The 15023-nt window shown below is 49.9% G+C and overlaps 1 protein-coding gene across 6 annotated transcripts in view; it reads left to right on the top strand.

Moving 5' to 3' along the window:
- RAPGEF1 (Rap guanine nucleotide exchange factor 1) overlaps window positions 1-15023 on the top strand; it is a 290356-nt gene that overhangs the window by 60495 nt on the left and 214838 nt on the right. For 5 of the 6 annotated variants that reach the window (XR_010026312.1, XM_063144706.1, XM_063144704.1 and 2 more), the window contains exons 5-11: window positions 586-674; window positions 1412-1564; window positions 2640-2763; window positions 5986-6169; window positions 7723-8211; window positions 10886-11088; window positions 12794-12949. Coding sequence is in view for 5 of the 6 variants with exons in the window: in XM_063144706.1 (XP_063000776.1) it covers window positions 586-674; window positions 1412-1564; window positions 2640-2763; window positions 5986-6169; window positions 7723-8211; window positions 10886-11088; window positions 12794-12949 (1398 nt within the window). In the remaining variant the exon portion in view is untranslated. The remainder of the gene's footprint in view (window positions 1-585; window positions 675-1411; window positions 1565-2639; window positions 2764-5985; window positions 6170-7722; window positions 8212-10885; window positions 11089-12793; window positions 12950-15023) is intronic. The other variant, XM_063144707.1, reaches the window with a different exon arrangement.

Below are 15023 nucleotides of genomic sequence, written 5' to 3'. Positions count from 1 at the left end.
AACAAAAGTACAGGCATCGTATCATGTTGCGGAAAAAGAGGGGGAAAGCACCAAAGAAAGGCTATAAGAAAAAGCGGCTACTAGCTCTGGTGCTAAGAAATGTCAAAAGAAATTTCTTTATTTTTATCTGAAATATAAAAAAATTAAAATGTCCAAAACAACTTTCAGTCAAACTTGTACAACGCTCAGAGTTTCCCATCCGGAGATCCTTCGTCAGGAGCTGCACAACTAAATAAATTACTTTTTGAAGTAATTATAAATTTAAAACCTAGATTTTTTTTTTTTTACAAAACTGCCATCGTGTTCATCTAGGCCAGTGCATAGTGAGATAGGTAGTACCTGAGAACCACCTGTCAGGGATGCTGTAGTTTCAAGATGCCTAGTTGGACTAGATGACCTCCAAGGGTCCCTCCAGTTCTAAAATTCTTTGATTCAAATGCGCTCCTCTCTGCCCAAGGCTAGAGATGGCGGGCTCAGGTTTGAAAATCCCAAATCTACAGCAAGAAAGTGACCGTTTCCTAATGGCTACAAACGCTGCTGTGGACCTTGGCTGAGTTTGTTTTCCTGTGCTGTGTTTATGATTAGGAGCTGGTCAAGCTCACCATTGAGAAGCAAGAGCACCCGTCTCCAACTAGCCCAGTCAAGCCCAGTTTACCTCCGTCTACCTCGGACAGGTAAGTGCCAGCCAATACCCTGATCGAAGCGGGCTCCTTGTAGAATCGGCCAAGGTCATACATGTCATCCACAGAGTTCACAACACAAACAGAAATGGTGGGTAGATCCGGGAAGAAGCAGCAGCTTGTCCACATGGAGACGTGTGTTCAAGTGGGAGCCGAGGGTGGTGGTCTTCATGACTGATGCACTGCTGGATCCCTGGAGCCAACACGTTTGGCCCGTGTCTCCCCGTTGGCACGACACGTAAGGGCAAGTATGCATCCGAAGTGGCCGGCTACGCCAAGGTGTGGTGCCCGTCTTGCCTCACCCCCATGATGCAAGATGGAGGCCAAGGTGTGGTGCCCATCTTGCATCACCCCCATGATGCAAGATGGAGGCCAAGGTATGGTGCCCATCTTGCATCGCCTCTATGATGCAGTTCCGCCTTCCGCAACCTGGTGCCCTCCCGATGGGTTGGACCGCAACATCCATCATTTCCATTACTGGGTGGCATGGGAGTTGCAGTCCATCACATGGCTGGGAATTATGGGTCTCCTGGACCCAAGACAGTGATCTATTTATCTAATCGTTTCACAGTAGTGTCCCATCCATGGGCAATTGGAGAATACATAGGCGCTTTTTAAAGAGCTGGAGGGATTGGATCATGCAAATATTTATACGTTCTGCCTTGGCATGGCGTAAAACGCCGAGCCGTCTTAAGGCTAAAACGCCTGGCTTTGCTTCCCACCCTCCTCAGCCCGTCTGAGCTTCCCTTGACGGATCGCGAGATGGAGATTCTCAACAAGACAACGGGGATGGCTCAGACCTCCGAGGGGATGGCCGACTCCACGGACGAAGAAGTAGCCCCTCCCAAGCCCCCCCTCCCTTGCATCCGGGTGGCGGAAAACAGGTAGGCCGCAGGGGGCGGTAGGTGGCCTCCCTCACCTGTCTGCCGCTTCAGTTAAAGTGGGAAGAATCAATTGGTGTCTTCCAGTGGTTTTCAGACTTTGTGGCAAGAGCACCCTTTTCACATCAACCTATCAGCCAAGGAGCGCCCCCTCCCCCTATGTACTGCAGAGGATTCTGGGGTATATTTGAGGATGCGCACTGGGTGGAAAATGGTAGGTGGGGAGAGAGAAAGTGAAAATGAAGGCTGTTCTTAGTTTCCTCGTTCTCTAAGTATCTTCTCTTAACAGCAACCACATAAAAGACCCTGAATTGTGTGTCTACAAAGAAGGAAGAACCCCCCCTATAGCTCCCAACCCCACACTTTAAGTTTTTAAACACGAAAACAAAACAAAAAACACCCTAACTTGCCTGTTATAGTCTGTGGTGAAGGGATGTGAACATTGCGTGGTTTGCTAGAAACGTGTGGGATTCTTTGACTTTCAAAGGCTCGGCTTGCTACAAATTTCCGGTGTGATTTTTCTCGGTATTGGCGGGCTGAGATGAAGGCCTCCGGGACAGCCGGTGTGGAACCATTTGCACGGGCGTCCCGATAGGATTGTGCCTTTAATCTCCAACTACAAAACTCGATATGAAACCAGGATTTGATCCTGGCTTGTACGCCCGATTAGAAAGCCAGAACTATGTCCGAACTGTCCTGTAATGATTAACGTGAAGGAAAACAAATCCGGGCGAAGCATTGACAACTTCATGGAGCCCCTGTGAGTTGGCAATATTTTCGGCCGGGCTATATAAGTACCCCTTAGGTAGAATTATGACCCCAGGTATGTCGAAGGGTCTTTGAGAGTTTTATTTTTTAAAGAAATATTATCCTGACTTTATTTCCTGCGGGAAATGTGACAGGAAAAGCAGTTGAGTTGCATAGACGGCAAAGCCCCAGACATGCCAAGATTGTTAGAGAAGCTGATATTCCTTCTCTGGTTTCCTATGGCTGGCTTACTGATGCAGGAATATTGGACTCGCATGCAATGTATTCTGTTGCTTTTCTTTTTATGTATTCTTTTATTCATTTGCCACAGTCCTCCCCCTGCGTTGCCACCTAAGAAACGTCAGTCAGCACCGTCGCCTACTAGAGTAGCCGTTGTGGCACCCATGAGCCGGACAACTAGCGGATCCAGTTTACCCATTGGCATCAACCGACAGGTAACTGCCTGCCCCACCCAGAAGCAAGATATACATATTTCTCTCTCTCTCTCTCTCTCTCTCTCTCTCTCTCTCTTTTGCCACCTTACCTTTGGCACAATCTTTGCCTTCAAGAATTAGGTAAGAAATCTGGGGAAAAGTTCACCCTCTCTGGTTTCTATTCTCCCCCTATCCATCCTTTAAAGAAAAAAACAAAACCATTTTCTTCCAGTTTGGGATCGATGGATCTGTTCCATCTGCGTTGTCTGCTCATCGATGGAATCAGATTTTTTTTTCCACGTTTGCAAAAATGCGCAGATCTCCCCCAAATGCGCATTTTCAGCTGGTTTTTTTTTATGCTTTGCATATTTTTCTATTAGTGAATTTGCGCAAAATTCAGTGAACACAGAAAAATGATCTGCAAGCCTCATCTAGAGTATTGCGTCCAGTTCTGGGCTCCACAATTCAAGAAGGACGCAGACAAGCTGGAACATGTACAGAGGAGGGCAAGCAGGATGATCAGGGGTCTGGAAACAAAGAGACTGAAAGAACTGGGCATGTTTAGCCTGGAGAAGAGAAGATTGAGGGGAGGCATGATAGCAGTCTTCAAATACTTGAAAGGTTGTCCCACAGAGGAGGGCCAGGATCTCTTCTCGATCCTCCCAGAGTGCAGGACACGGAATAACGGGCTCAAGTTACAGGAAGCTAGATTCTGGCTGGACATCAGGAAAAACTTCCTGACTGTTAGAGCAGTACGACAATGGAACCAGTGACCTAGGGAGGTGGTGGGCTCTCCCACACTAGAGGCCTTCAAGAGGCAGCTGGACAACTATCTGTCAGGGATGCTTTGAGGTGGATTCCTGCATTGAGTAGGGGGTTGGACTTGATGGCCTTATAGGCCCCTTCCAACTCTACTATTCTATGATTCTATGCCCGACTTGGAAAAAGCCAGTCTGCTGCGTAATCCACAGGTCGGATTCATAAAAATTGGAATTCATTTGATTCTATTTTGGATTTCTCCAACATCTGTACTTCCAGTTAATACACACACCAATAGAATTTATCCATCTGTACTAAAATAGCGAACAAGGGTGTCAGAAGAGCCGAGAATCTTTAGGAGAATAAAGGGACAAGAGAACAAAGAACGGATGAAGGATGTAAACGTTCGAGAGTTGAAACGGAAGGCGGTGAAGAAGGGGGAAGCAATATGGAGCAGAATGGAAAGAATGAGACAAGGAAATTGGGGTCAAACTAGATGCACCTGTAATTTACTTCTAAAAAGCCGTCCACGGCAAGTGCTAATTGCGTGGATGGCATCACAGTCTAGTTTGGCAGCAGAGTTGAAAAAGAAAAAAACACAGGAGGAGGAGGAGGAAGGACTAAGATAGGCAGACCAGAAAGTTAAGGCATTAACCATAGCAAAGACCGGATAAAATAAGAGCGCTAACGGCAGTTTCAAGGGAAGAGAGGACAAAGCCTGCCTAGATTAAATAACAGAAAAAGGGTAATGCTAGCCACACGCAGGTGCGCGTGAGGCCACTGTCGGGAAGCCAGTCCCCGTGGCCGGGCTAGCAGTGTAAAGCGGCAGAGGCAGGTGCCTGCATTTTCTAGGCCTCAGCTGGTGACACACCCTTCCAGTTAATCAAGTTTTTGAAAGCATGGGAATCAAAAGCATGGGAATTTGACGTCCAGTTATTATTTATTTATTTATTTATTTATATAGCACCATTAATGTACATGGTGCTGTACAGAGTAAAACAATAAATGGCAAGACCCTGCCGCAAAGGCGTACATTCTAATAAAATCATAATAAAACAATAAGGAGGGGAAGAGAATGCACCAAACAGGCAGTATAAAAGTCAGAACAAAATCAAGTTTTAAAAGCTTTAGGAAAAAGAAGAGTTTTTAGCTGAGCTTTAAAAGCTGCGGTTGAACTTGTAGTTCTCAAATGTTCTGGAAGAGCGTTCCAGGCATAAGGGGCAGCAGAAGAAAATGGACGGAGCCGAGCAAGGGAAGTAGAGACCCTTGGGCAGGTGAGAGACATGGCATCAGAGGAGCGAAGAGCACGAGCGGGGCAATAGTGTGAGATGAGAGAGGAGAGATAGGAAGGAGCTAGACAGTGAAAAGCTTTGTAGGTCAACAGGAGAAGTTTATATTGGATTCTGAAGTGAATCTGTTAATTTGATACAGGCTAAGGCAGCCTTCCCCAACCTGGCTGGGAATGATGGGACTTGCAGTCCAACAGATCTGGAGGGTACCAGGTTGAGGAGGGCTGTGCTAAGGTCCCCCCCCTCCATGCCTAAATCTGCAGGTCGAACAAATGAAAGGTTTCCAACAAATTCCAAATGCCTTCCTCATCTGGGTGCTGTCCCACCAGCCTTGGTGTGTAAGAGGTGTGTATGTGTGTGTGTTTAGCGATGGGCTGGCTGCATCCTATTTGTTGAAAAGTGCACTGCCAGAAGGCTAGATCAGGCCCACGGTCTGAACAGTGGACCTGGCGACTGTGAAAGAGAGAAATTACCCATCTTAAGCGAGATTGTCTGGGAAAAGGCCTGGCGGTGTTACCCGTATTTCTTAGATTCTAAGACGCACTCCCCCCCCCCCATATAAACATCTCTAAAAACGGGGTGCGTCTTAGAATCGCGGGCGTCTCTTATGTTTGTTTGTTTTTCTGTTGGTGGTACTGAAATTAGTGTGCGTCTTACAATCGATGGCGTCTTACAACCGAAGAAATACAGTAACTATTAGGCAGCATAGAAATGTAATAAATGAATGAATGAAATGCCAAAATGTTGGACAGGATTCTTTGAGCCATTTCGAAACGAATCAATGCCATTTCCTTTCAATAACATACTTCACGGTTGCTTAGTTACGGAGATGTGGAGTTGTGGGTGGGGTGGGGGTTCCCCCTCTTTCCTTCTTTTATTTTGTTCCGATATGCGTATTTCTGTTGCATGACTGTTTATCGTCATCCAAAATTTCCCTAAGTTTGGCGTTCCTCCTTGGCCGGAGATGGGCTGAATGAACTGAAAGAGGGCGGGTTGGTTTGCCACGGGCTGACAAAATTGTGACTTGTTTCAAACCGGCTTCATTTTCCTCGCTTTAGTTTGTGTGTGTTTTAATATACCGAAATGAAAGTCCTACCGCTAAGTGGGCTTATCTGTCGGAAGCCCCCAAACCATCCAGCGTGCCAACGGGTTGGCAGGACTTTCGTTTCACTTGCCTCCCCTTCTGCGCCTGCAGGACTTTGACGCGGACTGCTACGCTCAGCGGAGGCTGTCGGGGGGCAGCCAGTCCTACGGCGGGGAGTCCCCCCGCCTCTCGCCGTACAACAGCATGGGCAAGCTCAGCAAGTCGGACGAGCAGCTGTCCTCGCTGGATTGCGACAGCGGGCAGTGCTCCCGGAACACAAGCTGTGAAACGTTAGGTAGGCAGCGGGACCTCCGGGCTCTCTCCGGGGGAGAGGAAGAGAAGTGGAGGGCGGGGAAAGGGGGCGGCGTTTGCGCAACAGGAAGTGCTTCCGAGTCAGGAAGCTTCCCGGAGTCCCGCCAACACCATCAGCTCTTTATTACGGCCATAAACTGAAATAATAATAATAATAATAATAATAATAATAATAATAATAATAATTCTTACCCACCTCTCAATTCTGAATCGAGGCGGCGGGGAACAGCAATAAACGATAAAATACATAATACTCAACCAAAACATATTTATTTATTTATTTATTGCATTTCTATGCCGCCCAATAGCCGGAGCTCTCTGGGCGGTTTACACATTTAAAACAATTAAATGTATAAAAACAACAGTATAAAACCATAATATAAAGTACAATACAAAAGCTCAACCAGATAAAAACAGCAGCAATGCAAAATTGCGAATTTAAACCACCAAGTTAAAATTTATTTATCGACTGTTAAAATGCTGGGAGAATAAAAAGGTCTTCACCTGGCGTCTAAAAGCATATAATGTAGGTGCCAAGCGAACCTCCTTAGGGAGCTCATTCCACAGCCGGGGTGCCACAGCAGAGAAGGCCCTCCTCCTGGTAGCCACCTGTATATTAATTAAAATAATATACATTGTTAAAAACATCCTAAAAATCTTTTAAAAACATCTTAAAATTCCACTGGATAGGCCTGCCGGAAGAGATCAATCTTTATAGCTTTCTTGAATGCTAGTAGACTGTTAAGCTGACGAGTCTCCTCCGGCAGGCCATTCCACAGTCTGGGAGCAGCAGAAGAGACGGTCCTCTGGATAACAGTTGTTAATCTAGTTTTTGCTAGCTGAAGTAGATTCTTCCCAGAGGACCTGAGTGTGCGGGGCGGATTGTACGGGAGAAGGCGATCCCGCAGGTAGCCTGGACCCAAACCATGTAGGGCTTTAAAGGTGAAAACCAACACTTTGTACTTTGCCCGGAAACTAATTGGCAGCCAGTGAAGAGATTTCAAAACTGGTGAAATGTGGTCCCCCCTAAGTGTACCAAGTTAAAATGTGGAGCGCAAATAAGCGAACACAAAAAAAATACAAGAGGTTGTGTCCAATGTGAGTCTAATGTAAGCCCCGTTCATTTCAGTGGGTCTCTTGTAAAGAGGACTAACTCTATGAGTTTGCGTATTCTTAAGAGAGATGAAATACCATAACTGGGCAGAACCCCATGACCCAAAGTGGAGGACGGGTTGAATTAGCTAGAGACGATCGATTTTGTCTTTCAATCTTGTGTAACATTTGAGTCAAAACACACACACACAGTTTCACTCAAGAGTTTTCCTTAAGGCGAATTTCTATGCATGTTTAGACAGAAAAAAAGTCCTACAACTCCCAGCATGCCATGGACTTCTTTTCTATCTAAGCATGCATAGGATTGCGCCCATAATGTTTGAAGTCCCGCTGCACACCGGAGGAGTTTTGACCTCGTAAACGATCCTCCCTTTCTCCCGGCCGCTCGGCCTCACGTTCCGTCTCCTCTTTGGTTGCCCTCAGATCATTACGATCCAGATTACGAGTTCCTACAGCAGGACCTTTCCAACGCCGCCGACCAGCTACCTCAGCAGGTGACCGGAGCCCTCAGCCCGTTGCCGGAGGCCCTGGGGGAATCCGGCTCCCCTTTCCACGGACGCACTTTCCAGCTGCCGGAGCATGGCAGCCCCTCGGCGGCCCCGCAGACGGCCGAGACCCCGCCGGCCCTGCCGGAGAAGAAGAGAAGGGGGACGGCCGCCCCTCCGTTCGACACCTCCGGCTGCCGGGTCTTGTTTGAGAGGCATCCCTCACAGTACGACAACATTTCGGAGGACGACCTGCACAACCCTGCCTTGCTCCCGTCGATGCCCTTCACGCCTTTTGCCGCCGTGCTGCCCTTCCAGCCGGGGAATTCTCCCGCACCCGTCGACTTCCTGTCTGACTTCGCCGCCCCGGGTTCCGTGGGGGACTCCGAGAAGCCGCCGCCGCTGCCAGAGAAGAAGAACAAACACAGTATGCACAATGTTGGTTTATGGGGGTGAGGGGAGATTGCTGCTACTAAGACCGCTATTACTCGGGGGTGGTGTGTCCCCCCCCCCCCAATAGTTTGAGGGCAGAGCACTTCTTTTGCCGTCAGAAGCTGCCAGGTCCGGTCGCCAGAATATCCCATTAGAATAAAGATCAGGTAGCAAGTGATGGAGAGCCTCGTGTGGCACAGAGCGGTAAAGCAGCAGTTTCTGCAGCTGAAACTCTCCCCACGGCCTGAGTTCGATCCCAGCGGAAGCTGGTTTCAGGCATCCAGCTCGGGTCAACTCAGCCTTCCATCCTCCCGAGGTCAATAAAATGAGTACCCAGCTAGCTGGGGGAAAGGTAATAACTGCCGGGGAAGGCAACGGCAAACCACCCCGCTATAAGGCCTGCCAAGAAAACGTCAGCTTAAGCTGGCATCCCTCCAAGAGTCAGTAATGACTCAGTGCTTGCACGAGAGGGAGCAAGCGATGGAGAAGGACCGCTGCCTGTGAAATTGGCAAACCGCTCTGGGCCTGTTCAGACAACGCGCTAACAAGGGGAAATCGACCGAAAGCCTTGAAACCACCAAGGGATTGGTGGATCGGGGAAAGGGGTCAGGGAAAGGGGTCAGGGCCTTCTAGAGACCCCCAGAGGGCCTGATCGGACTCCCAGGAGCACCAAATGTGAGGCTAAAACCTTTGCAGGGTGTGGGGGACAGCCTCACGCTGCTTTGATAGCTTTTTAAAAAGGGACACTTGGACAAGGATGAAACATTTATTATTTATTTATTTATTTATTTATTTATTGCACTTATATACCGCTCCCATAGCCGGGGCTCTCTGGGCAGTTTACAGAAATTCTAAAATTGAGATAAAAACAAGTATACCAAATTTAGATTTTTTAAAACACAGAACATACACACATAAAGCATTAAAAACCATTAAAAAACTAAACATGTGGGTGATTAAGATGTGCCGCCATATGCCTGGGCAAAGAGGAAAGTCTTAACCTGGTGCCGGAAAGATAGCAGCGTTGGCGCCAGGCGAGCTTCGTCAGGGAGATCATTCCACAGTCTGGGGGCCACCACTGAAAAGGCCCTGTCCCTCGTTGCCACACTCCGAGCCTCTCTCGGAGATAGCACCCGGAGGAGGACCTTAGATGTTGATCGTAGTGACCGGGTATATTCACATCGGGAAGATAGCAGCGTTGGCGCCAGCCGAGCCTCGTCAGGGAGATCATTCCACAGTCTGGGGGCCACCACCGAAAAGGCCCTGTCCCTCGTTGCCACACTCCGAGCCTCTCTCGGAGTAAGCACCCGGAGGAGGACCTTAGATGTTGAACGTAGTGACCGGGTATATTCACGTCGGGAGAGGCGTTCCGTCAGGTATGGTGGTCCCAAGCCGTGTAAGGCTTTATAGGTCAAAACCAGCACCTTGAATTGGGCTCGGAAACATACAGGCAGCCAGTGCAAGCGGACCAGAGCAGGTGTTACATGGTTGAACATCTACTAGTGGCTTTCTGTACTTCGCCATTTCCCAACAATGCACGGTAGATTGCTTCTGGACGCGCCTGCTCCTTTTCGCTCTTACGACGCACCTGCCACACGTTAGGGTTTCCGCTCTTTGGTTCTTGGCTCGCAGCTGTAGCCCCGTGGGCCGGCTCGCGCGGAGAGGTGGTGAGTTGCTCACAGCCTTCGAGCCAGTTTTATGGCTGAGCCCAGTTCTGGACCCAACCCTTCTGCCTCCAGCCCCCCCCCCCCACGGGCTCTCACCCCTTGCCCCCCTTTTTTTGGCCATTCATTCCACAAAATGAATGGCCAAAATTCCTCCCCTGTTCGCGGAGGGGATGACGCGAACGGAGGGGATGACGCCCTCCCTTTCCCCTTAAGGACCGCGGCTCGAGGGCGTGTGCTGCCGGCATTGACACGAAGCCAGCGATGTCATTTTCCATCTGGTCTGTTGGCCTTCCTGTCTCATTGAACGCTGCCGCGCAGAGGAACGCGACAGGGAGAGGCCGGCGTGGCTGCAGTCTCAGGAATGTCCTTCTGTGTCCCGTCCCCCACCCCAGATTCTAGTTTCCACGACCGAGGGTGTGTCGCTGTTCTTTAAAATCCCTGGTGTCCCTTAAGTTTTGGGCCCACTTTTCCTGCAAGACTGCAATATTTATGTAGTCGTTTGGTATCGCTTCTCATTTGAACAAATCTCGCCGCGGTTTACCCAAGAATTTAAAACACACACACACACACACACGGATTTAGCAAGCCCCAGGCCTCTGCTCTTGGCTCTCCAGACCTTTTGGACCTCAACTCCCAGAAGCCCCTGCCAGCATGGAAAGTGCTGAGGAATTCTGGGAGTTGAAGTCCAAAGCAGCTGGGAGGTCGACTTTCTGCCCATCTCTGCTTTAGAGTGTTCAGCGCTCGCTCGGATCTACAAATCCCAGAGTCCGTGGTGGGAAGCCACCCACACGGTACCTTTGTGCATGCTGGGGGTGGGGGGCTTGTGTCTCCCCCCCCCCTTGTGTCTCCCGAAACTGAGGAAATAGCTCGGATTTGGTTCTGTGCCTTCCTGGATCCGTCAGCGCAACTTAGGACCACCGGCCAGGGAGGAGGGCTGTCAACCGCCTCCCGAGAGAGTAACCCCTCTCACACGCACCTCCTGGCGCGCCTTTTGTGTTCCAGTGATGGCCTACATGCAGTTTGTCGAAGACTACTCTGAGCCCCAGCCTTCCATGTTCTACCAGACGCCGCAGAACGAACACATTTATCAGCAGAAGAATAAGCACCTGATGGAGGTTTACGGGTTCAACGACTCCTTCAGCAGCGCAGACTCCGGCCAGGATCTGGCCCCGCCTCCTGCCCTCCCGCCAAAACAGAGGCAGCTGGTGAGCCCCACTTTATAATCCTGCCCCCAAGCCTAGATCAGATTCCTTTTTTTTTTTCCCTGCGTTTAAGGTTCTTTTCTCCCTCAGGCCACAAGAGAGGGGCGCCATCCTCGGTTTCGCTTCCTGCCGTTGTGTGTTTCTGGACACACGTCTTTTGATTTGATTTGAATTGATTTATTTGGGTCAGGGGCATCAGATCTCTTTCCAGGGCCAAAGGCTAAAGAGCCCGCAAATTCCAAAAAATACGAAATATAATCTTGAATCTCTTAGTAACTAAGACTTAGGGGAGGCATTTCTGCCTTTTAGGATGGGGGAAAGCTGGGAAACCCCCCCCAAAATGATTGGCAGCTGGGGAAAGGGGAGGGGCCTGCAGAAGGGTGTGTGGCCCCCTGTGGGATTTGGCCCGTGGGCCGAAGGTTCGACACCTCTGTTTTAGGTCGTTCTTGGAGCCCTAACTGTACAATATCGAGAGAGCAGGAACACCCCAAAGGTGAAACACATCAAAGGAAACGATGGAATGATGTTTTTAAGCGAGAGAGATGTGCAAAACTGGGACAGCCAAATTTTCCTTGCGAAGGAGGACCAGAAGTAACCAGCAGTATCAAATTTACCGGCCCGGGGAGGGTGTGTGTGTGTGTTTCGCTCTGTGACTTCGTAATATGACCGTTCTCAGCGCATTGGGTCCATTCAAACTTTGTGTCTCTCTTAAAAATTTATCTCCATTTGTTGTCTCTGGTGTTGATCCACCTTTTCGGGGGTTCACTTCTTTTAGAACAACCTCTTTAAGGGGGACGTTTTCTATTTAATGTCACAGCAGGCTTTTCACCCCCTGCGTGAGCCCAGCGCCATAGTTTGCATGACAGACAGACACGCTGGCAAATCGAATGCCGGCTCAGCTCTCAGTTTTGCCCCTCTGCCACCATGATTCAGGTTTAAAAGAAATGAAGTGCCTTGTGCGTATCTTACGTGTTCGTAGCTCAGATTTCACAGTGTTGTGGAAAGTGCCTCCGTCTGAGTTTGGGGGATCCCCCCTCCCCCCACACCACAGTTTCTCTGGATTCTCTGTGTAGCATTTTCGGGGGGGGGTGTTTCTGTCAGGGCTGTTGATCCAGCTTAAATCTCGATCCAACCCTTAGGCTGGGTTTGCACAACACGCCAACCCACGCTCGGTGGTTGAGCGTGGGTTGTTGTTGAACCACGGGCTCGCGTGTTGTCTGCACCCAGGACCTTTTCCACAGGGTGCCCTTGTTAACCATGCAGTCGGCTTACTTGTCTCAGACAACCCCCCCCCCCTTGAGAACCCGTGGTTTGTTGTTGGGTTGTTCAGGGCGATGGGTGGTTTTGTGAACCGCCCAGAGAGCTTGGGCTACGGGGTGGTATAGAAATGTAACAAATAAACGAGCAGCGGAGCGCACCGCATGGTTAACAAGCCACCCTGCGGAAAAGGCCCTGAATTCAGACAACACGTTAACCCACGGTTCGACAAACAACCCGCCGTTACAGCAAGCTGTTCTCATCCATAGTCTACTTCCTCTAGTCTTGCAGAAGGGAAAGAAGCCATGCAGGGCCCAGAGAACGTGCCCCCCTCCCATCAGCTGTTTGCTCAGAAAGTTCTCTGGCTGGCCCTGGCTCGCGTTGCCCTTCTTCTCCCTCTTTCTCCCCTCTGCTTTCTCTCTCTTTCTCTCTCTCTCTCTTTTCCCAACAGGCCTCTTTTGCCGCCTCCTCCTTCTCTTCTGTCTCCTACTGTGTCCAGCCACCTAAAGTGCCCTTCGCCCCCGAGGACCTCGGCACCGCTCAGGGCCTCAGTATGTCCGTCTCTAATTCCTTCCTCCACCAGCACAGCTCCTTCCCTGTGCACTCGGTGAGTGACTAACTTTGGGGCCTTTTCCTCCTCTCGCTGCCTTTCGCTCTCGCCGTGGGGGGCTGGTGCGGAGGGGGGCAGGATGGTTTACTGTCCTGGAGAGCATCTCTTTGGGGTGATTCTCCCAGTGCCAGGTATACCCCGGAGCGCCTCGCTTCGTCGAACGCGCCCAGCAGGTGAATCAAACGTTGGCCGGGGGTAGCCGGAAAAGAAGAAACCGGGCCCGGTTTATTGTTTGTCTGTGTAACGGTATTTACGAATCGCTTACCTGAAAAGAACTGCTGAAGCAATGTACAAAATGCAGTACAAGAGCATGATAAAATGCGGTACATTATTGCTGAATACAAAAGACAAGATTACCTTCTTGGGAAGGCTTGTTGGGGAAAGTATGATTTCAGTCGGTGCCGAAAACTCAGAAGAGTTGGCACCTGCCTAATTTGTAGCGGTAGAGGCTTCCAGAGAGTGGGCCGTACCATGCTGAAGGCCCTATTCTGAGCCATGATGGACTGGACCTCCAAGGCCTTGGGTATCATCAGGGGGGGATCCCCTGATGAGGGTAGCAACCGAGCCAACCGGTTAGGGGGTCAGGGAACCTCCACAAGTAACCAAACCTTAAACCTCGCCCAGCAGCAGATAGGCAGGCAGTGCCATTCCTTCAGCATCACTGTAACATGCTTGCAATAGGAGCGACATTCCAACCAGGGGCATTGTGGGAACTTAAAATGACCTCCAAGACCCGGACGCTCCGTGCCACGAGCGAGACCCACCATTGGGAAAGAGCCAGTTTTAATTCAGGGGGAAAGCATGACTTGAGAATGGTGGATTTGGAACCGTGCCCCTAAAATCCTGCACCTTCCCGTTGCTACTTGCACCTGGGTTTCCATAACTCCCGTGAAAATCCGCTCAGCTCGGTGAACTGCGCTTGGTTCTAGTCCAAAATGGGCCCTGCGGTGAGGAGGGGACCACGCAGAGATCACACACACACACACACACAAGCTCAACATAATTGCACTGGGCCAAAGTTTGAGAGGGGTTTCGGGCGACCTGCCCCAGGTCACCTTAGGAGCGCTTTAGGACGTTTCATGTTGGATGTGACGTAAATGCAGAGGAACAGGAGGCGTGAGGCCACCAGAATGACGTGAGGGCTGGAGCGACTTCCCTACAAGGAAAGATTACAACGTTGGCAGCAAACAACGTTCCAGCTGGACAGCAGGAAAAACTTCCTGACTGTTAGAGCAGTACGACAATGGAATCAGTTGCCTGGTGAGGTTGTGGCCTCTCCCACACTAGAGGCCTTCAAGAGGCAGCTGGACAAGCATCTGTCAGGGATGCTTTAGGGTGGATTCCTGCATTGAGCAGGGGGTTGGACTCGATGGCCTTGTAGGCCCCTTCCAGCTCTGCTATTCTATGAGTCTATGAAATTGGGTTGAGAAAAAAAGGCCGAGCACGGTGCAGGTGGGGAGTACTCTTCTTGTCCCTCCTCTGTGACTGCCCGCCATCTTTTCGTTTCTTTCCCACCTGGTGATCACAGCAAGTCCCGTTCGAGCGGAGACAGATAAACCTGTTAAAAGATTAAGCAATCAGGAGAGCTTTTAAGGCAGGGGCAGCCCTTTCACCCTCTGGCCTCTTTTGCACCTGATAATCAATGATAATCAATAATCCCCTTAAAGGGATACGTCCTCCTTGATAAATCTCTTCTCCGCTGCCTCAAAAGACTCTTAAATCAATAGGGGGGAAGATAAATGAAATTAAACGGCTGGGCCTTTAGTGCACATCAGGGACTGATTCTGAACCCTTCACGCCCAAATAATTCTCGGCACTATCTGCTTGCCCAGTGGTCGCAGGGGCTTTACTTCGCTCCAGGATCTATTTTCAGGGTTGCCTGAACTCTGCACTCTGTTGTTGTTTTCTAAAGTTACAATCCTAGGACTTGTATCATTTGCAGGAATTAAGAAAAGTTGTACGATGGAACTTACCTTGCATGGGTCTGCAAGGTAACTTCTTAGCGGAGTTAGAATCATGCTGTTTCTGAGCTTGCCTGGAACAGCAGCCTACACACACCACCCTCCTGCCT

Source organism: Elgaria multicarinata, chromosome 19, assembly GCF_023053635.1.
Source record: "Elgaria multicarinata webbii isolate HBS135686 ecotype San Diego chromosome 19, rElgMul1.1.pri, whole genome shotgun sequence".
NCBI classification, from domain to species: domain Eukaryota; kingdom Metazoa; phylum Chordata; class Lepidosauria; order Squamata; family Anguidae; genus Elgaria; species Elgaria multicarinata.
This window is presented reverse-complemented; position numbering and strand designations above follow the sequence as displayed.